The sequence below is a fragment of the Glandiceps talaboti genome, chromosome 5, assembly GCF_964340395.1.
Source record: "Glandiceps talaboti chromosome 5, keGlaTala1.1, whole genome shotgun sequence".
Lineage (NCBI taxonomy): Eukaryota > Metazoa > Hemichordata > Enteropneusta > Spengelidae > Glandiceps > Glandiceps talaboti.
This window is the reverse complement of record NC_135553.1, coordinates 23708456-23731019: the sequence shown is the minus strand read 5'-3', so window position 1 is coordinate 23731019 and position 22564 is coordinate 23708456. Positions and strand designations below refer to the sequence as shown.

The 22564-nt window shown below is 34.8% G+C and overlaps 1 protein-coding gene across 2 annotated transcripts in view; it reads right to left on the bottom strand.

The window, feature by feature from the left end:
- Positions 1–4553: 4553 nt before the first annotated feature.
- LOC144435821 (BAR/IMD domain-containing adapter protein 2-like) overlaps positions 4554–22564 on the bottom strand; it is a 42620-nt gene continuing 24609 nt past the window's right edge. Inside the window, exons 5-15 of one of the 2 annotated variants that reach the window (XM_078124455.1) lie at positions 18136–18252; positions 17479–17631; positions 16256–16342; positions 15759–15854; positions 14583–14720; positions 14057–14189; positions 10556–10701; positions 9916–10040; positions 8938–9115; positions 6669–6757; positions 4554–4849 (exon numbers count right to left, since the gene is read on the bottom strand). In XM_078124455.1, coding sequence (XP_077980581.1) covers positions 4771–4849; positions 6669–6757; positions 8938–9115; positions 9916–10040; positions 10556–10701; positions 14057–14189; positions 14583–14720; positions 15759–15854; positions 16256–16342; positions 17479–17631; positions 18136–18252 — 1341 coding nt within the window. In that variant the 3' untranslated portion in view covers positions 4554–4770. The remainder of the gene's footprint in view (positions 4850–6668; positions 6758–8937; positions 9116–9915; positions 10041–10555; positions 10702–14056; positions 14190–14582; positions 14721–15758; positions 15855–16255; positions 16343–17478; positions 17632–18135; positions 18253–22564) is intronic. The other variant, XM_078124456.1, reaches the window with a different exon arrangement.

Genomic DNA, 22564 nt, shown 5'->3' with positions numbered 1-22564 from the left:
ATCTTGCAAAACTAAGAACATACCCACAAAGGGCATACCTCTTCCTTTGTGTTGTAGCTATGATTACCAAAAGGCAACTGATCTCTGAAGTAAATTCTGCAGTAAACATAAAGTCTTTAAAGAATTTTCAAAACGAAATATTAAAGTACAGAGCAAACAAAGACAAATTACGCTTTCTTTCTCTTTCAAATCTTGCATGAAAGTTTACAAAAGTGAACATCAATTTCACCTATAATACATTCTTTTTTTACATACTTTTTAGAAACTTAATTCATTGATTATTTAAAGTAAACATGATGTGAAGCAAACTTGATAGAACCATGCAACTGTGTAGTACAAGACACTTCCAGTCTTTCTAGGGTAACACAGGATATTCATGGATTTCTGACTACTGGATAGAAAACATACTAAGAGAAAGTATTACTTATACTATAGCTAGTGTATCTTTTGGCACAAAAAGATAGTGTCACTCGCCCACAAAACCAACTTGTAACATGAAGAACAAGACAACCACCTTTGACCTTTTGATTGATTTCTGGTAACTCTAGGTCAGTCTTTGAAAGGGTTAATACTTCACATTATCTTCATAATGAGACATAAAAAAACAATTTCTACCTACAATGTACAATAATCAATAAAGCTGAACTGGCCATCTGGAATAACTAAAATGTAAATATTATATATATATATGGTATTTTACTTGACAGGAAGTTGGTACAATTATGTGTTATTTCAATACAAGATAGACAAGAATATGACTCAAAGTGTCCTGATAAATCAAGTGAGAGATATTACTGGTAGAGAGAGAATGGGATTTGAGTGTACCAGCTCAATCATTGCATGCAGTGATCTAGACTCTCTCACAGTCCTTGGAGCATCACGAAAAGGGCTGTTTTGTATGTACCGATATCTACTGCATAATTGTACTTGACTATCCTTATACTGTGTGCCCTCATCAACTACATAGGGATAATCATTTGTTGACATGTTATAACTGGTAACACTTGTTCATTTCTCAGGGCATTGCAGTAACACGTCAACAAATGATTAGCCCTATGTAGTCGATGAGGGCCCATAGTACAAGGATATTCAAATACAATAACGTGGTAGACAGCTATATATACAAACAGCACTTTTGCAAAGCTCCGCAGACTGTGAGAGAGTCAAGCAGTGATCTGGTTTGTGACTACAATGCGTTAGTGATAGAAGTTTCTTGTTATATGTGATCTGACAGATGTCCTACAAATGCATATCATAACACCAGTATTTTATAACCTATATATAACCCCATGGCAATAAATGGAGTCATTGCACCACTGTATAAACACACACAAAATGTTTGTAGAAATTCATTGATCATGAAAATATTATTTCTGTAATCTGTAAATCACTCCTGCAAAAACTGTCTACATGAGTTTATCCCCTCCCATAAAATAATAAAATAAAACATTATTATTCCCATAATACTTTTCAACATCTTCATCAAAGATGCACTGGTTTAATATCAGAAGAAAAAACTCAAAAATCGGAGAACAATATAAACTCTGCGTATTGGATATTTGGCAATGGTAAGATAGAGTTATCTTGGTTTTCTTTACTAGCATGGCACGATAAGATATGCTATATCTAAAGAGACATTCATGGGAAGATTTCTGAAAACTTGGGAGACTGTACTGAAACAACTAGATTGTCTAAATCACTGTCAGGGTGTATCAATCGTGTATAAATAATCTGGATAGTTCTTTAAGTATATAAACACTTATCTCCCAAAAAGTCCAGCGAGGGCCATCCCTCATGGATTCAGTGTTAATGTCTCCGCTTTCTATCAGGGGAGATAGAAATACTACATCATTTTTGTTTATCATTGGCCTAAAAATGTGCACTGGTGTAGCAATTTCCATGGTTTTTGTACTACTATCCACTTCTTGTATTGTTTTCATTGTGCTCATTGGATAAAAACTTGCAACTTGGACATACAATATATGAAAATATTAGCTCTTGGTAGCACTAACTTCCAAGACAATAACAAGATATGCACCAACTGATGTACTGGCAATGTTATATTGTGAAACACCTTCATGCTCTATTGGGTGTAAGTATATTGACTTCTGACATCATGGACTTTACACAGAATGAAATACTTATAAGAAGCCACTGGTAGTGGTAGGCAATACATTTAGCCTCCAGCCATAACTCTCATGTTTCATTACTCTTTCTTCAAAATACGAATCCAGGCACTACAGTATTGGATTACTTGACTTTTGAGTTTGGATTCAGATTCAGATTCACATTCACATTCATATTCATAATATAACAGTTCAAGTTCTATACCTGAATAACATAATACATTTAAGATTGCCATTCAAATTCAATATCCTATAATTAGCCATACTTTGAGTTCAAAACTTGACACCATAAATAAATACTGTAGATCTGGATATTTTAAAATGTAAATACTACTGTAACACTTCTCACTTCATAGAAATTTAATGGTAAAATAAACAGACTGGGTAATAATTGGCAATGTTACATGGAAAAAAAATTCAACTTAGTTCAGATATATCAAGTTTCTGTTCAATCTGTACAGTTGGAAAGGATGCTGGTATTCCATTGCAGACACATACTGTAAACCTGGAAATGTTCGCGTAAGATTTATTTTCGCTAATTTCGCTACAAAACAAAAACACGAAAATTAGTAGCGAAAATATATGTTTCTGCATAATGCAATGTACCAGTATGGTTATTAGTGAAAATTAATCTTTGTGAACTACATGAAGACTGTAAAATTGCAAAATTTTCTAGTCGTGAAAATATGCAGGTTTACAGTACATAGATATGTTAATATTAAAGTACAGATGTGAGACAGAAACCGATGTCAAGGAGTAAGATTTTAAAAACTGATGCAACAAGACAGTCGCATGCTTCCATTGCTGGTATCATTGCCAGTTCATTACCCTAATAGATTGGCAGCCTCACCATTGTGTTCACTCTTTTTATCACTGATTCTGTTTACCTAATTGTTTACAAAAGAGTGCCAACAATGATGAATCACTCAGTCTATACCCTAGTCTAGATCTAGCCGTGGTATCAAATCATCTCTAATCATGTCACAGTCTAGTTCAATGAGAAATCTACACTGTAAGATATCAATGTCGCTCCACCCGTACCGGCCTTCTTTCTTTTTTGTGGGAGGATTGACCAATGTGTGAGGGCGCCCCGTAATGGCATACCAGACTGTGAGAAATCATGAACCAAAAGTTGTTCATGCAAATGAGTAAACCTTCAAATGTTAGAATGACGTAAACAGTGTATAAGTAGCATCCTGATCTGACAGATATACCATATTTGGGCATTACATAATTTCACCATTAAACACTAACTTTATATCACTGGGCAGAATTTGGTGATTGATTAACAAAGACATGAAGTTAATGTCTGTGTGGACAGCTTTGTTTAAATTTAAAATTTAAAATTTGATCTCATGAGCTCATTGAGCTAGACGTAAAGAGAGATGTTGAGATTTGATGCCATGGCTAGCACTTAGACTATCTATACCCTTACTGTCCATTTAACCAAAATTTCATATTTCTGTCAAGCCAATGAGGTAGATCTGATCATATACAACTATTATGTACTACCTACATGTACATCTAAGATATCATACACCCATACATTTCATTAGTATGGCATTACCTTCAAAGTTTGCAAACTAATGTCGCAAACAGTGGTGTAGTTGAAATAGGAAGGTGTCATAGACTTCCATTACAGTATCTAGATGTACTTGTGTGAATCTACAACTATTACTAAGTTAGTACTTGACTATAACTTTAAACATGGAAATGCTGTTTACCCGACTCTCGTATATGTAATATATGAAATTACTGACAAGCAACTTCTGTAAAATGTGTGTATCGGTGTAAATTTAGGTCATGGTGTGATCACTCACTATATTTCTTTAATGAAAAGATTCTCAGTATTAAATTTAGGTGACGATGATTGATACACAGCTAATATTTTCAACAATTACAATTAATCTTGGACTCTAGATTCGTGTCACAGGAACATTGTCTGATTTGCATAGCATTTACATTGACGGTTTTTATAACGTAATTTATACCCGATGTGTGACTTGCTGAGAATATTGCAATAGATGACTTTTGTGCCAAGTTTGTAACAAACAGTCTACAAATGTTGACATCGGCAAACATATTCAGATTGCATCATAGAATATTCACCATCAGGCACAATGGTAAATCTATTGATACAACTCAATCAAAAACACATCAGCTTGTCACATACAAATAAAGCTAAAATTTTCTACATCAACACATTTCTTGCCAATATGGTTTGCATGTCCATGGACATCAATTCAGGTATAAACAGAAAATTTAGAAGCCAGGTTTGGCAGGTTTCATGGCAATAATGGTTATAACATTAACACTTCGAATAAAATACATAATCACAAAATACAAAATGAACTGTGTTGAACCGTAAAAAGGACTACAACATAATGCTGTATTTCAATTATCTTAAATACAATTAAGCAATAAGCATTTAATATTCAAAAATGCACTTTGTTGAACTTCAAAGTGATTGCGACATAATTCTGTTCTCAAATACCTTAAATATAATTCAGGAATAATACTCTTTTCAAAAAGAAAAAAACGACATTAATAAGACTCTGATACCAAAATTTGTCATAATGATAGTATTTACATGTTTAGCCTGTTGTAAATTTACAAATACATCTGCTTTGAATGATTCATAAACTCATCTTATCATAGGTGCCGATCGGTCATTGGTTGTGGTTCTCCTGAGCTTCACCTGGGCAAACGGATTGCTAGTATTCCTATGAGAGAAAGCAAAGGTCAACAATTTCAGGGGTCAAAGTTCATGAACTTGTCACAAAAAGATTAGTGAGTGAATCAAGGGTTGAAAGTCAAAATCACACAAACACACACAAGGTAACAAACTCTAGAAGATAATGTTATAGGTATAAATCGGATATTTGTCAAGGAATTTGGAGAAAAAGATTTTTGGTATATTGTAACTACGAAGCTGATTTCTATACTATATTTGTTGTGTATGAAATCATTCAAATATATATATGAAATTTGTGAACCAATGCGTCGGTCAAGTCAAGAGGTACCATAGAATCAATTTAAGTAAAGATATTAATTATAGAACAGATTATAAGGAGAATACATATTCAAGATACACTAAGTCTTGAAGGACAGTCACATACATTTCTGTGTACTGATTCAGGTACTTTATTTTACTATTTTTGATTGATTGATTGATTGATTGATTGATTGATTGATTTATTGATTGACTGACTGAGTGACTGACTGACTGACTGACTGAGTGCTTGGTTGGTTGGTTGGTTGGTTGATTGATTGATTGATTGATTGATTGATTGATTGATTGATTGACTGACTGAGTGACTGACTGACTGACTGACTGACTGACTGAGTGACTGACTGACTGACTGACTGCTTGGTTGGTTGGTTGGTTGATTGATTGATTGATTGATTTATTGATTGATTGATTGATTGGCTGATTGACTGATTGACTGACTGACTGACTGACTGAAAGACTGATTGAAAGGCCATAACATGTAGATCACTACAGTTACATGAAGTGAAGAGAGGTGGGCATGTATCCATTGATGGGTTACCCTGAGTAAATAAGTAAATGGATGGATGGAAGTCAAAATGGTTAATCTAACGGATACATGTGGAATTTGAGGAAAGAAGTTTACTGCTGGAAAACAATAGGAAAAGAATCAGATTATTGAGTTTACACAACAGCTGAAAGTAAATTTATGGTCAAATAATTAGTATATCTATGGGATATATACCACAACCAACTACATACAAAGCATAACAAACAAAGAATACTGAACAATAACAGCAAAGCACTAACAAAGATTTCCTTGGTTGTACATACAATCATAAAAGAACAATTTCCATTTCTTGGTCAAACAATGAATTCTGATATCTCATCTTTAAAGGCTATGTTGTACTAAACAACTCATAAACAGTCTGTAAAAGAGGAGGAGTAATATACAAGCTGACAGTGTAAGGATATAAATAACTAATATATATGGAAAGTGATTGATTGATTGATTGATTGATTGATTGATTGATTGATTGATTGATCGATTGATTCATCAATTGATAGATTGGCTGATTAAGGAATTGATTGATTGATTGATTGATTGATTGATTGATTGATTGTGTCATAGATTGATGGGTTAATTCACTTATTCATAGATAGGTAAAGTGACTTGTTGACAGGAACGTTGATTGAATTCTTGATATATTAACAGATCGACTGATTACCAACTTATTGATATATTGATTCATTGATGGATGGATGGATTGCTTTATCCATTGATAAGAGTAATATTGTTCCAATTTCTTGATACATTGATGCATTTGAGTGAACTACTTGTCATTGATACTAGTGTAACGGGAAGTGTAAGATAACGACTCTACTAGACCCACAAATGATCATGTGATAAAGGGTATCCACATAATAAAGAGCGCCCTCAACATCAAACCTTACAGTCTATAAAAGTCATACTGTTTCAAATCAGAAACTTGTATATGTACAATCAAGGAAATTTTGTGCTGATTAACAATGCAACTGATAACTCTACTAACGGTGTGTTAACGGCATGAGATGGCACTGTGTTCATCTCAGATAACCTCTCAGGATGAAGTGAATTAGAACCATCACCATTGTTCATATGCTGTAAAAAAATAAACATCAATATTGGCACCCATTTAATACTTCCATCAATTGAAAGTTGACATGATGACAATGATGTCTAATGAATAGATGAATGCAATATTTATAATGACGTAAAAGAGAGATTATCCATAACTTTTGAATGTTTGACTAAGATTATCAAAAATAATCAAATGTTTTACTGTTTGCGTCTGACTACATGTATTTGGGACTCTTCACATTCACAGCTGTATCATTTCAGCTTTGATCTGGTTCATTACAAGTTTCTTTGTGAAATCTTGTTGAGGTGAATACCCCAGACTTCATTCCTTTGAAAGTAACAATAATATAATAGTGCCTACCAGAACAATGCATACAATTAATCCTCAGTACCTTGACATAAAAAGATTTCCTCATAGTCATACTGTTTCTTTCACAGATTTCACAGATTTCACATGGCAATCAGACACAGACACAGACACAGACACAGACACAGACACATGCAGACACACACACACAAAGACACAGACACAGACACACAGAGACACAGACAGACACAGACACATGCAGACACAAACAGACAAAAGACACAGACAGACACAATATGATACAATACAATACGATACGATATGATACCGTAGATATAGACATACAGACAGACAGACAGACAGAGACAGACAGAGCCCAATGCACACACAGATGAACACAAACATACAAGGAGACAGACGCATACACATATGCACGTTACATTATGTAGAGATGTGCAGACAGAGAGACAGACTAGTATGCACATGCATGCTACATAACGTAGAAACATGTGCACAGACAGACATACATACATACACACAAACACATACACATACACATAGTACATGCACACACACAAACACAGACAGACAGACAGACAGACACAAACACACACACACACACACACACACACACACACACACACACACACACACACACACACACACACTTGCAGTCAACAAATAGACTGTCAATTCAAATGGCACCATCCATATTCTCTAAATACTGTAACCATTCTCTTTGAAATTCCATTCAATCTAAAGTTGATCACATTTGTATGGATGACTTCAAACACCACAAGGTATGGATAATCTCTCTTTTTAAAAACCATCTTACAAAGTATTAATAAGGTTAGTACAGCTGATGAAATAAATATGATATTAGATTTTAATGAATACATTAGTACTCTTAAACAATTAATGTTTACTTAAATTTACGCAGGCAACACAGCTCTGGAAAAAAGAAATTACATATCTACAATAAAAAATCCAAGTTTGAACTCTAGTCAGAAAATCTTGATAAATTAGAACAATTATGATTGGATAAATCTCTAAACTTATCTTTTACTTGTTATCATAATATTAATATCATAACTATATCATGTTATCAACACAGAAATTTTAAACTTTTGAAACAATACACACAATTAATATTTAGTGGAAGCAAAAACTGAAGCTTTCTGCATTGATACAGCAACCTTAGAGAGATGAGTTTGCATCAATACCATAACTATAAGGGAATGTTATCAAATATAAATATTAGACTTACATATTTTAACTTTATTTATGTGACCTCACGGTTAGTAAATGAATGCCTCTAAAAAATGTGACATTGCTTATCTCATCATGTCTTCTTTTAAATTTTACATTATCATTAAATTAATTGAAAAGTATAAAGTTTACATAAAACAATGTTCTCAAATATAAAACTATTTTATGTAATTTGTTTTTGATTGCAAGAGACAGTCATGTTTGATGTTAAACATAACACGTGTTAACATTAGTTAGATGTAAATTACATAATGTTTTGAACTTAGTATCTGGAAGTGTAAAATATTGTCATGTACCGTATGCAGTTAGAAAGGTATCTATGAAACTAATGTATTTTACTCAACAACAAAAAATCACTATGGGGAGGAAAAGAATTGGTTGAATAACATTTACTAATATTTTCATATTTACTAATATTTTTCATGAATGACGGCTTGTCAATTATAAATCTACCCATTCGGCAAGCATAATCCATTTTTAAAATATTGTCCTATGGCACCCTCTGTTTCAGATTTCCAATTTGTGAATGGCAGATATAAACAAAGATGTACATAACATCTAGTCTTATACAGTGACATTCCCTGTGTGAATCTCTACACAGACACACATCAAACTAGATACTTACAGGCATGGGTGGCGGAGGGGGTGGAGCTGTTGTTAACAACCCTGTATAGCTGACTGGTCTATTTCTACCATCATTACCTCCACTGTGATAGTCTGGCATAGGTAGATTGGGATCCAAGTCTAAAAGATTGCCTTCACTTCTCGGTCTCATTGATAATGATTGCATGGGTGCTTGGTTCCTGGGTGAAAAACAGTTAAACTGTGTGTTAGTTTCAATGTTAGCTACAATGTATTATCAGTATTGCTTGTTGACATCTGCAATCAAATGTGATTCTGTTTTTAACTCGATACCTGGAAGTGTAAACTATTATCATGTACCGCATGCAGTTGGAAAGACATCTACAAAACTAATGTATTTCACTCGGTGACTCCCCCTAAAATCAGTTTTGTGTTTACATGCATTGCACATATAAGATGGTCAAATCTTTGTTGTCATACACTGGCCTTCCGTATAAGTTTTTAATTGCTGTTTGGTTATTGAAAAGTAATATTCCATTTCTATAAGTTTCTACTAATACAACATTCTGCAAGTGGCTGTACAGTTGAAATGTTCCAACTCTTGTATACATTATAATTTGTGTGCATGTAATCATAATATATGACACCCCATTCTATTAGTGTTCAAATGCTAAATCACATCACGTTGAATCACATGATTTCGCTTTCTGAATCACATGACATTGCTGCTGAATCACATGACACTGCTTCTAAATCACATGACACTGCTTCTGAATCACATGACACTGCTTCTAAATCACATGACACTGCTTCTACATCACATGACACTGCTTCTAAATCACATGACACTGCTTCTGAATCACACGTCTTTGCTTCATGCACATCATTTGTTCATTTACATCTTTACTAATTTGCTCAGTTTAATGCTATCCTTGTAAAAGCTGACTTCTGTACAGCTATCAGAAATTTCAGCCATTTGAGTAGACAATTACAATTGCTACAGACAACTTCTATAACTTACTGTCCACCACTGTCTTGTACTGATGCCATATAGGCTACAGGAAACCATCCTGATTTCCTTGAGTTCATATTCTGACCAAACTGCCACCCATTCTTTCTCTGACCAATTACATTTATCAGATCACCCTGTAAAATACAATTCAAACCAAAATCAACAACTCTTTCAAGACCTACTTATAACAATCACTTTTGTCCTGAAAAAAGAATTCTACAGCCAACATTGATAGTATGTCAATCAAATGATAAATAGTGATTTTTATCTACAAACATGGCTGCCATTGTCAAATTTGCATAAATTGTAAACAAAGTGATGTGCATATGTACCATATGATATGTTACCTTTTTACAACTATCTTATCAGTGGAGCCATATATGGATTTAATAAATATGATCAGTCTTTTGTTATAAGGATAAACTTTTTTTGTTATAACTCTGCTTGTTTTCCACACCAAAGTTTTCACCCTCCTCTGACACTGCCGTTAATAAGCAAGGAGTGTGTGCTCTTTTCATTTACATGATGCAATGTGACTTCATTTTTTCAAGTGAACAATCACCGTCCACCGTTCATTGACAAGTTCAAAGCTTATTAGTAGCAGTATACTAGTGTACAGACAGCGACCAAACTCACACACTTGACTCACCTCATTAAAACTAAGCTGATTCTGTCCGGAGGCACTATGATTATAAACAGCTCTGACATGATCACTACCGTCTAATAATGCCATAGCACCGTCGGATTTATTGCGGATATGTGTACTCTTTGGCAGCATGGAGGGATCAGTATTACCTTGATGATGGAAACAAAACATGACATCAGTATCCCGAAGACAGCACAGTAATAAACATTTCCAAACTTTCATAATCCACATTTATTTTGCTGATTTTGGAAATAAGTGAACAACTTCAAAGTATTAAACCTTGTGATTGTGATAAGTGTATGAAATTGGATTTTGGTTTCACTGAACTACTTTCACATCCCAGAGACTTAACTATCAAATTTGATAATGCCATTTACCGGAATTGGGGTGTTGGGTTAAACGAGCATAATCACAAGTCAAGTCTTTGAGAGTGGTGACCAATGTCACGTGTGAGGGCACCCTGTCACACATCACGGCATACCTTACAGACTATTACAGTACTTCTCTGCTTTTGTATGGTTTTCAAAATCATACAATATTACCCCTTCATTTTCTTAGGATAAGTGTACTTTCATACCCTTTATGTGAATGATGAAGAGGTCCAACTCTTCATTTTCAATTTACATACTTTCATTTTATAAGCCTACTTTTTGTCATTCAGTGTGTTCATTTACATGCAGACCAGTATCCTGGTATCAAAGTATCAGAGTTGGCCTTGAATTGTACATAATGCATGATGGTAAGGTGTCTAGGAGTTGATTATTTTAATGTTACAAAATAACAGTATGATTTACAAGATATCCAAGATTTTTATTATACTTAAAAGTAAATCTATTTATACTGGGTTACAAAACCGATGTATGATTACTACCATCATCTCCTCTTACATATAGGGAAAGTCTTTATGTCTTTATTTCTAACACAGAAATATGTGCTACCCCAACTCTGTTCATATAAAATGTGATGATGTTATTTCATCCCCATGTGATTTTAGTTTCTGACTGAAGAGATGGAGTTCTTTTAATGAGCAATTGTCTAAAGGAACTAACCAATTTCAACTGCCTGTCAATTTGTGACGGATTACTACTGACATATGTCATTTACCCTTCATACAGCTAATAATCTTGTTCAAATACATCTTACTTTGATGTAATCTTAAAATGTCTGGCCTTCATGTAAGCTGATATCAAAACTAAATATTTGGCATAAACCACAATCATGCTTTTAACAACAAATTGTTTTTGTTCAACTCCATTAATCTGTTTGGGTAGTCCAGAGACACTTATCACAAACACATCACACATTTTCAAGTTGTTTTACAATCAGCAAATTCAACTGACGTCTCTCTAAGTACATGTATGACCAAATCAATTTCGACTTGATCTTTCCTTTTTGGGCATAAAATCACAATTAAGTCAATATGGGTCACTTTAATTTGTTAGATACACTGTATTGTGGACCCTAATCGATTACCTAGCCTGTAAGAAATGTCATGTCGCTCCGCCCTCACCAGCCTCCTCTCTCCTAGTGGGAGGGGGTTGACCGATGTGTGAGGGCACCCTGTCACGGTGTACCTTACAGACTAATCCATTGTCCTACCCATCTTACATAAAAGGCTGATGAGGACAGAACAACACAACATATCTGTCAGTCTTGGGTTCATGAATGGAAATGCAGGCACAGAAATGAAAACAGCAAATAAGATATGACGAAATCATGTGAGGTTTATTACACTTCTTGACCAATATTAGTATCAGACTTTTATCCTGTACAATCCACTTACCAAACTATCAAAGGGAGTTTGAAGAAAAGTTGTTAGTGATTTATCTCACACATCGTCATGGCAAAGAATAATGCTTCATTAAAAGTATTAATATTACTTTGGGGGACATACAGGATTTGATTTGGTGGAATATTCACTTTAATGGCGTAAAAGTTATCATGCATATTTGAGTTAATAATTCTAAAGAAAAGTTTGCAGTTCTAATATACTAATTACTAATGAGAAACTGTTCTGTACTATATTACCTAAATAGTATAATATAAATATTTGAGGAAAGAGTAAAATTTAAACACGGCATTCCACATCACTAAATGTGAATAACAGAACGGGGGGTGGGGGGTGGGGGGTGGGCTTATATTGAAACAAGGAACGGTATATGGATGAATTGTAGAAATAATTGAGGGGAGGGCTTTTATTTGAACAGGGAATTATGATATGAATGAGAAAACTCTTGCAGTCAACTATTACTATGGTGTTTGATGTGGTGAAGAGCATTAAAATAAAAGTTAATTCTATGTCCATGAGACTGGTGTAATATGTACCTTCATTCATGGAATGTATGCTACGCCATGTCAGCACTGTTGAACTAGAGGAATGACGCCTTCCGGGGTAGTGTTTTGGAAATGATGAAACACTGCGGCGTTTACCAACTTTTATGGTAAGTAAGTGTAGCATGAGAAGAGCAAAATATAAAGACATATGGAAGCACAATACAGTGAAGATGGCAAAACAGAAGCAGTGTATTTGTGAGTGATAAAAGTAAACATTGATGTTACAATGAATGTATACACGGCATGAAATCAAATACAGTATGAAATGATAGGTGTACGTGTATGTGTCATATGAGAATTTATGTGTGTTAGGCTTTAAGTCCAAAATACACACCCCATCCCCCACCCCCACCCCCCACCCACCAATCCACCCATCAGTCCTGGTACCACCAATATTATACATAGAAAGTAGTGGGCCCACTATCTTCTTTGGTATGTAACTGACTCAAAGCGATTATACTATTACAAGTACATGTACTGCATTGAGTAGTGGGCCTTCATTGTTCATTTGGTACACAACTGACTCGGGGCAAATATCCCTAACCATAACACTAATGTTGTAGTGAGCCCTCTGTGTCCATTTGATATGCCACATACACTGACATTACAGCAGCACACATTTCTTTTTTAATAGTTCCTACATCAAATACTTTCAAAATTCACACAAACTGTTGTCATCTGTTCCTATAGTCTCCCCGATATGACATTCATGCCACACTATTAGCCAGGCTGACAAGCCATACGGCTGAACAACACGACATATCTTAGAGTCTTCTTTTCCTCCTGGCGTAACCTCAGATTCTTTTGAAAAGTGTCCATCTATACTATTGTAACAGACCTGTACAGAACAATCCATCATATTGTACTGAGGTATTGAAATGTCTGTTTCATTACTATGTGCACTACATCCTCTGTATAAATCTAGTATGTAACTAATTCTAAGTCAGTCCAGAAAAACATTGGAATTACAGATGTAGCCTTCTCCTTTGTGTGAAAATACATAATTTGACATTCTGACATTATGTATTGTGTATATGTATCATCTCCAGTATGTCTATAAACAACCAACTGAATAAACCTACATCACTACCATGATGACTACCTTTATTACAAGACACCTTGCACCAAGGCATAGAACATGTTTCTATTCACTGATGCCAACACACTTACTTGATGCAAACTGTGGTACTGGTGCCTGCATTTCTGGAGTACGAGGGGGATGTCTCTTTGGGTTGGGAAGGGTGGCACTAGGATACATCATTGCTCCAGGCTCTATATCAACTGTAAGAGGTTCGTTGACATTCTGTAGAAGGTAACAACAGTGACAGAAGTCTTGAACAAATATCACTCTTTACTGAATAAACTTTGCTGAATATGAATACAGGAATATTTCTGTTACAGTATGTATATATCTATATAAAGAATGTCATATTCTAGAGATAGAAGGATAAAGATAGTATCCATGTACTTTGGCCACTAGGGGGCGCTATTCAGAGCAGATATTTGAGTGCTATAATCACTTTTAGTTACTGTAGGCTACTGTACATGTACCTTGAAAATTGTACTTCATAACAAAAGTTGGTGACATTCTTGACAATTTAATTCCATCTGTATCTTGGATCAAGATGTTCCTTGTTTTCATAATTGTATTGTGTATGTTAGTATTCTATGTTATAACAAAGAAAGAAGTTTTCACCTCTCCTTCATGTCTGCCATCTGGTGCAGTAAAATTGGCATTGTACATAGATAGGTTTTGGCTATACTGACGTCTTGAAGGCACAGTTCTACTGATATGCATACCACCATTTGGTTCATCTATATAACCTTGTTTAAACTGCAAGACACAAACATCACAAATAAGACAGTTTATAAACGTAGACTAAAAGGACTTGTTCATTTGTTATCAAACCCAACTTTACATGTTATCAAGCCCATGTCTCCAAATTGGCTTTATCAATGTGGTTGGACTGACTGATTGACTGACTGACTGCAATTTTCGCAACAAACTCAAAGATCAAACACAGACATCAGTCAATATTTACAACAGTATGTGGTTGGACTGACTGACTGACTGACTGACTGACTGCAGTTTTTACAACAAACCCAAAGATCAAACACAGATGTTAGTCAATATTTACAATTTTCATCTCATAAATTTGAGAATAAGACACCCATGTTTTGCATTTCACATATTTTAATTACTATGCATAAATAGCAGCCTAAAACTCTAAGAGTTATACTATAAAGTATAAATTTACACTATACTACACATTCTATATACTTATCTTTTTACCCCTTCAAAACTTTTTTTTTTCTCCTTTAATCCTAGTCTAGATACTACCCATGGTTTTGAATTTCAACATCTCTCTCTCTCTCTCTCTCTCTCTCTCTCTCTCTCTCTCTCTCTCTCTCTCTCTCTCTCTCTCTCTCTCTCTCTCTCTCTCTCTCTCTCTCTCTCTCTCTCTCTCTCTCTCTCTCTCTCTCTCTCTCTCTCTCTCTCTCTCTCTCTCTCTCTCTCTCTCTCTCTCTCTCTCTCTCTCTCTCTCTCTCTCTCTCTCTCTCTCTCTCTCTCTCTCTCTCTCTCTCTCTCTCTCTCTCTCTCTCTCTCTCTCTCTCTCTCTCTTTTCACCCCATTTGATGCCATGAATAGCACCTAGACTTAACTTTCATCCTGACCCATTACATTGTTGTCTGATATCACAACACAACACTGCTTTAATACCTTGTCACATTCATTCCTATCTATCTCTTATCATATTATATAATTTACTTTCTAACAGTGAAATTCTCTTCCTCTGCCTCAACCAAATCTTCAAACAAAATCTATATATCTTAATAATTCATTTCATAACTTCAATTAGTTTGTACTTACCACTTGTAGAATATTTTCACAATCAGTTGGTATATAATCAGGTTGATCACTTCCTTTCTGCCAATCTGGTAGTCTATGACGATATAAACTATGTGCCTAAAATTCAATAACAAAATAACTTCTTATAAATTAAATATTCATATCTGCAACATTGTAATTATCATACAAAAGGCAAATTCTAGTACTGCGTGATTTCTTAATGTACACATTTCTTTTGCATGTAACCTGTGCATTTTTATGTGTGTGTGTGTGTGTGTGTGTGTGTGTGTGTGTGTGTGTGTGTGTGTGTGTGTGTGTGTGTGTTCATGATGTAATATGAAAGGGGGAGTATCACATCACATTCACAGCAGTCTTCTTTATTGCATTCAGACATACATATATGTACAGAATGGCAACATCTTATGAGTGTAGCTAGAGAAATCACACCTAAAATCATAACAGATATGAATAATAAAGATAATTACATATCAGTAATGATTGTACATAAGGTTACTTACTTTTCCGTGGTACACTGTGTTATTTTTGAGAACTGCACACTGCCTAAGAATAAGGAAACAGTACCGCCTTCTCTCCTCTTGCCATGCCTAAATCAAAACACATCAAGAGTGAAATCATAGTTGCTGAGTGAGATAAGCTGCTAATTACATGTGCATGTACAGTATGTAGTACTTTGCTACCACTATAGCTATACCATCAGTGCCATACATGTGCTTGCAATGATAGAGGGCGCTATACATGTTGCAAATCCCAAAAGTACATAATTTATTATCAAATTTTCCAAGTGTGGAAATTTCTTCCAATTTTTTGAGGAAATAAAAGAAAACAGTAACAATGAAAAGTGTAAAGAATAATTGCAAGTGAATTAATGTACTTCAAAGTATTGGTTTATTCTCATGTTATCAGATTTACAGTGGCTCTTTTTTTTAAAACTATCAGAAACATGTCCTCAAAATGTACATAATATATATCTACCTCTTACATCAAGCTACTGTGTCAAGTTGGAATTGCACAGTAACAAATACTTTGAAGTAGCCTGTCAATATCACTTGATCTGCGATTTTGCTTTCACTGCACCTCATTCACAATAGTGGATGAAGAAAAAACACACAGTGGAATCAAAGATCCAGTAACGAAAACAGAAAAACTTTGAACTGATACTATTCAAAAAACAAAGGTAGTGCCATAGGGAAGTCATGTACAAAATACTTTGAAGGCATAAACTCACTTTACAATAAAAAAAAAACCCACCAGGTTTGACTTCCTTGTTGTTCACTTAATTATTTATACCCACAATGATTTATTCTATTACAATGGTGAGAACAATACTGTAATACCACTTTAAGAACTCAGTGAAGTTTATATAGGATAATCTAGTGCACAAGTCCTCGTTTCAAGTTAGTGTTCACTGGCTCCGTTTGATACAACCACACAGAAATCAACAAGAAACATTCTACATTCTACATTTTAACAATTTTACTACTCTGTATGCTGTTTGAATTTGATGTTTACATGTATGTGCTGAAATTTGTCTGAAACAGGTGTGTGTGTGTGTGGGGGGGGGGGGGGGGGATTTTACTAGACTGTCTACATTTGCTGGTGCCTTGTTTTTCATTATACGAGCTCATTAATATTGCCAGCAAGTGAACTCTAGTGAGACTCAAAGCACCTGTGTCTACAAATACTGTTTTATTGTATATTTGTATGGTATTTTCATTCTTACCGTTTTGAGTCCCTGAGACCTGAATTCATCTAAAGCTTGTTGTTTTCGTGTGAATTCCTCTCCACATTGTCTTTCTTTTACTGTATATTTTGTCGTGTTCTTCTGACTTTTCTTCTGGTATTTTTTGTAATCATTGCGTGCCTTCTCTACAACCTGTAAAAAAAAAATGTAAAATACAAATGACCTTGCTGAAGCAGAATGGCTGAGGAACAACCAAAACTACAAAATTTATTTCTAGTCATTCGTTGTCATGACAATATGCATCTAAATCTTTTGTTCTGAGGTACTTGAAATTTAGATCAAAACGATCAGAACTGGAAGCATTTTACAATTTTTTTCTTTGATTTTATTTTTAGTTTATAAGGCACATCACACCAGAATCTTTCTCATGCCAGTGTTTTAGATTAAAACTTTTGACTGATAATTAACCTCTGACCCCATATTTAACCTCTAACCCTTGACCTTTCACAAAGGTCTTATATGTCTGAACTGTTGTTTATCTTGAATGAATCATGAACCTTTCTATCAAATCTATTAGAAATAGAATCTCAGAATTACAGTTACTTTACAATTACTCCTGGAATTATCTCAACAAACCTCAGTTTTCAACCCCAGAGAAAATAACATTAAGAAATGTGTCTTTTCAACACAACTTACTTCTGTCTTAGTTTTATTGGCTTGTAAATAATTCTTCTGTTTGTTAAGTAAATCTTTCTGTAACTGGTCAACTGTAGCTTCTACAGGTACCAACAATTCCTTATGAAAAGAATGTACCTGTAACATCAAACAAAGATAAGAAAGCCCTGTAAATCATACATAGTCTAAACAGACTCACTGTAGGTGCCTACATGTGTCATTACAAGGTCACAACTTGTGAAATAATACTGCATTTTTTAATCACTGGAATCATTTTTCTGCTCTCATAAAATTTTAGTCAAGGGGCTAAAATTTTTGTCTAGTATAGGTATCTGTCACATAGATATTACAACCAGTGGAAAAACACCAGTGTGTTTGCTTGCATGCAGTGAACCAAAGACAGACTTCACCCAAAGGCAAATTAGGTACACTGTCTATAAACACAACAATACATCTGATACAAAAACAAACAGCAAGTTCAGGCAGCACTTTTACCAGTTTATTACAACCAGTAACACTGAAGTAAAGCACTTTCTCTATGTGCTACACTCATTTATAGCATTCATATCAAGTGTAAAAGTATACTGTTTCAATTGGTTTATTTACAGGCCTAGAATGTGGTCTTTCTAATGTGGTCAATTAGCATATGAAAAAGTATACTTTTACACTTGATTGATATCGATGTTATAAACGATTGTGGTACATACAGAAAATGCTTTACTTTGGTGTTATGGGTTGTACTTGATATGGATGCTATAAATGATTGTGGTACATACAGAAAATGCTTTACTTTGGTGTTATGGGTTGTATGTCTGTGGAAGTTTTAATGTATCTTTTACATCACTTTGAGTGGATTATGGGGGTCCTTGTGACCTAAGGTCTGAAAATTTTGGGTTCCAACCAGCGTGCGAAATTAACGCCGGTCCTTCGGCCCGAGACCAACAGATTTCCGTTCGGACCGACAGTTTTTCAGAATTACAACAACGTATCGGTCCTTATGACCGATTGAAATTTGGAGTAAATAATAACATTTATTCAAAGATATATCCAATTTCACCTACACGAATCTGATCTTGTGTTACCTATTTTACTCTCGACATCATCTCGTTCAAGTTAAGCGACACAGAGCTAGCTCGCTACGTGTTGTTGTCAATGTTGATATGTCTACATATGACGTAGCATACAGCATTTACTTTATGAAATTATGTTAGCAAACACATGATTGACCGAATTTCTCCAATTATTTGTGTCTTGACTAATCAGAACGTCTTAGACATTCAGACCCATTTTACGCATTCAGCGCATGCGTCTTTTCCCGCCATGATATATTAATTGTTGTAAAGTTTACTGTTCTAAGTGTATGAAACTTTTAACGTGTTTGAGACAGTTCCACGTTGTATTTATAAAGTATGTGGCGATATTTAGAAGGCAGCAATGAACTTCCGAAGAAGAAGACGAATTTAAACAGACACTGTTTTTTAAAGGCTGGTATTAAAGCCGGTAAATGTTAGCGGGTTTCCCGATCAATTTACCGGAGTTCCCCATGTATGTGGCCATGATCAAAACAAACTGACGGAAAACATATAAACTACTCTGAAAATGGCGTTTTAACTAATAAAGAAGGCAGGTACACTTCGTAAAATATCTTCAGTACGATTATAGTTTTTTTTGTAAAACAGTAAAAAAAATGCGTAGTCTGATTGCTTTCAATTTGATTCATATGATAATGTATGTCTGTCATGTTGTAATCAACGTATAAACTTAGAAATGTTGCATTTTTGTTGCCATTGTTGTATCTGGAAAATTACTGCATCATGCCAAACACGGGTACATATAGTGGATGACACATTACAGTACAGTTACCATATCACGCTCCCACGTCAAAAAAACTTGCATTGTAAGACATGTTTAGCCATAGTTCTCTTCATCATGGTCAGATTTCTTACACAAACAGTCGAGTCAGAGACGATAATCAATACACCACGGTAGGGTATACGGGTAGGGCTTTATGGGGGGGGGGGGGGGGGCTTCAGTACATATTTGAAGGAAGACGAAACCGCTCCATGTCACTTTTGTGGATGGAAATTTAAATAAAGTGAATACACAGTTTTCAAGAGGGATAGTTATGCGACAAAACTTTTATTTCTGCCATGATGAATTTGTGCGTCTACGTTCGCTAAGAGTTGGAAAGCTACATCAGCTGTTGCCACAGACGATGAATCTGACTTTGGATTATGTGATTCAGAATTTAGTGAATCGTACAGAGAGGAAGGAGAGGACTGTGATCTCTTAGAGATTGCAGATAATGTATATTTAATGATTCATTCACCCATATTATCTACAATCTATGGATATGTATTTCTATGGTGTAATGAATACATTCAGTCTCAGACCACTTTAGTCTATAGGATCAGATTATGCGAGAATGAATATTCATAGTCTCTGGATTCATAGTTACAAATGAAAATCTCTACTCATAGAGTCAAATATTTCTTGGTAGTGAATCAAAATTTACTTCCAAGTTATTTGTTGACTCTGTGAGTGGAAATTTTATAAAATAATAGTGGATAGTGAACAATTCGTTGTACTCTCTTTTACTTTAGTATATCTAAAGATATGTTGTATCATATTAAAGTTCAAAATCATTTAATCTGTAAATGGAGGGTATATAAATATAGGTCGTGAACGTGAACTGCATTGAGTATGGACCAGCAGTTTTCCTTAAGGACCAGCAGCGTTTGCTACATGTCGGTCCTTATGACCAGTAGTCATTTTCCCTTAAGTTCACACACTGGTCCCAACTGCAAATTTGGGAGTCATTCACAAAATCAAGAAATTGATGTCTGATTAATAAGGTAATAGGACAATGAACATATCAAAATAAGAACGAAATTGAATTGAATTTTAATATTAATTGAATTGAATTGGCAAATGAAAAAAACAAATAAATATTACTTTAAGTCCAGTCTTTATTCAGTCATGATTAGAAAACAACAACTCTGTTATACCTGTACATTACAAATTTCTACCAGCAGCTCCTGGAATAAACTTTTTGGCTGTGGTCCAGGAAATACAAGTCATCTATGACAGGGTCAACCAGTATAATAATTTAACCTGTTCAGTCGTTGACGATTCAGGCTATTTCTGGCCGTTTGCTGCACCTCCTCAACATATTGGCCATTGATAGCAATTTTCTTATGTATTGTTCTGACTTATGCCAGGAGTTTCATCAAGTGTTAGTACCAACACAGTCAACTCCATGTATCTGGTCAATAAGAGATTTTGAATGTACCTTTTCAATGCATTTCTCGAACCCCATGATGATCTTAGGTCGTTTGTAATAGTCAATGTCTAAACTGTTCAAATTTTGAACATGCATGAAATCAGTAAATACAACTTTAATAGAAAGGAGATTCGCACAGGAGATCACGTTTAGCTATATAACATAATCAGTATGGAAAGTATGTAATTTAGCTACGTATGATTTTAGATTGGCTACGAGCTGGCCAACTTCATATTACATGTAACTACGACGAAATTCCTGCGTCCCAAAGGATACAATGGTAATTTTTATCGAGGTCTCAAGTCCATAATTATCCATAAAAGACGCAATATATTGCGTAAAACCTTGCAAGTTTTAATGGAAAACCCTGCAAGTTTTAATGTATCAGTGATAGTCAGACTCATTGTTGACTAAAATGTGTAGCATTCAATCAGTAAACAAAGTTATGGGGATTTGGGCTCATGTGGTGTTTATACTTTGATAAGTTGAGACACTAATTGCATTGTATGTCTTTGCATGCTTATCACAAGCAAACACATTGGTGTTTTTTTGTGGGTTGCAGAATCTCTTCTTGAGATTCAAAGCCACAGATACAGGTAGCCTCTAGACCAATAAAATGTGTAAGGAATAGGAATTGTTATCACTGTTGCCAACAGATACCCCAGACACATGACTATCTGGCATAACATACATTAGCTGTGCTAGTGTATGGCAGTGTCATAGCCAGATAGCCAGGTCTCTCTGGACAAGCACAGAGACAAAGTAAAGATCATACATTTTGTGTCTATTGCCTGTACTGATTATTCAGTCCAATGTTTGACAATGTCATTTAAAGGGTGATACTTAAAGAGTTAAAAACTTTCACAAGTTGTCCAGATAATTCACCAGAGTTCTAAACCCAAATTATGTTACAAAGCATGGAAATATATACAAAACAGATTCCCCACTCTGTCACAGAGGTTACCAATCATTATGAAAAATAATGAATGAATATTAAATGTATAATTAAACAATAATGTACGCCCTACCAGCCCATAATGGACGAAAGCAAACTTTGCACGACATAATGGGCGAGGGAACAGCCGAGCCCATTATGGAGTGCAAAGTTTGCTTGAGTCCATTATGGAATGGAAGGGCGTACATTATTGTTATTATTTTATAGTTTTG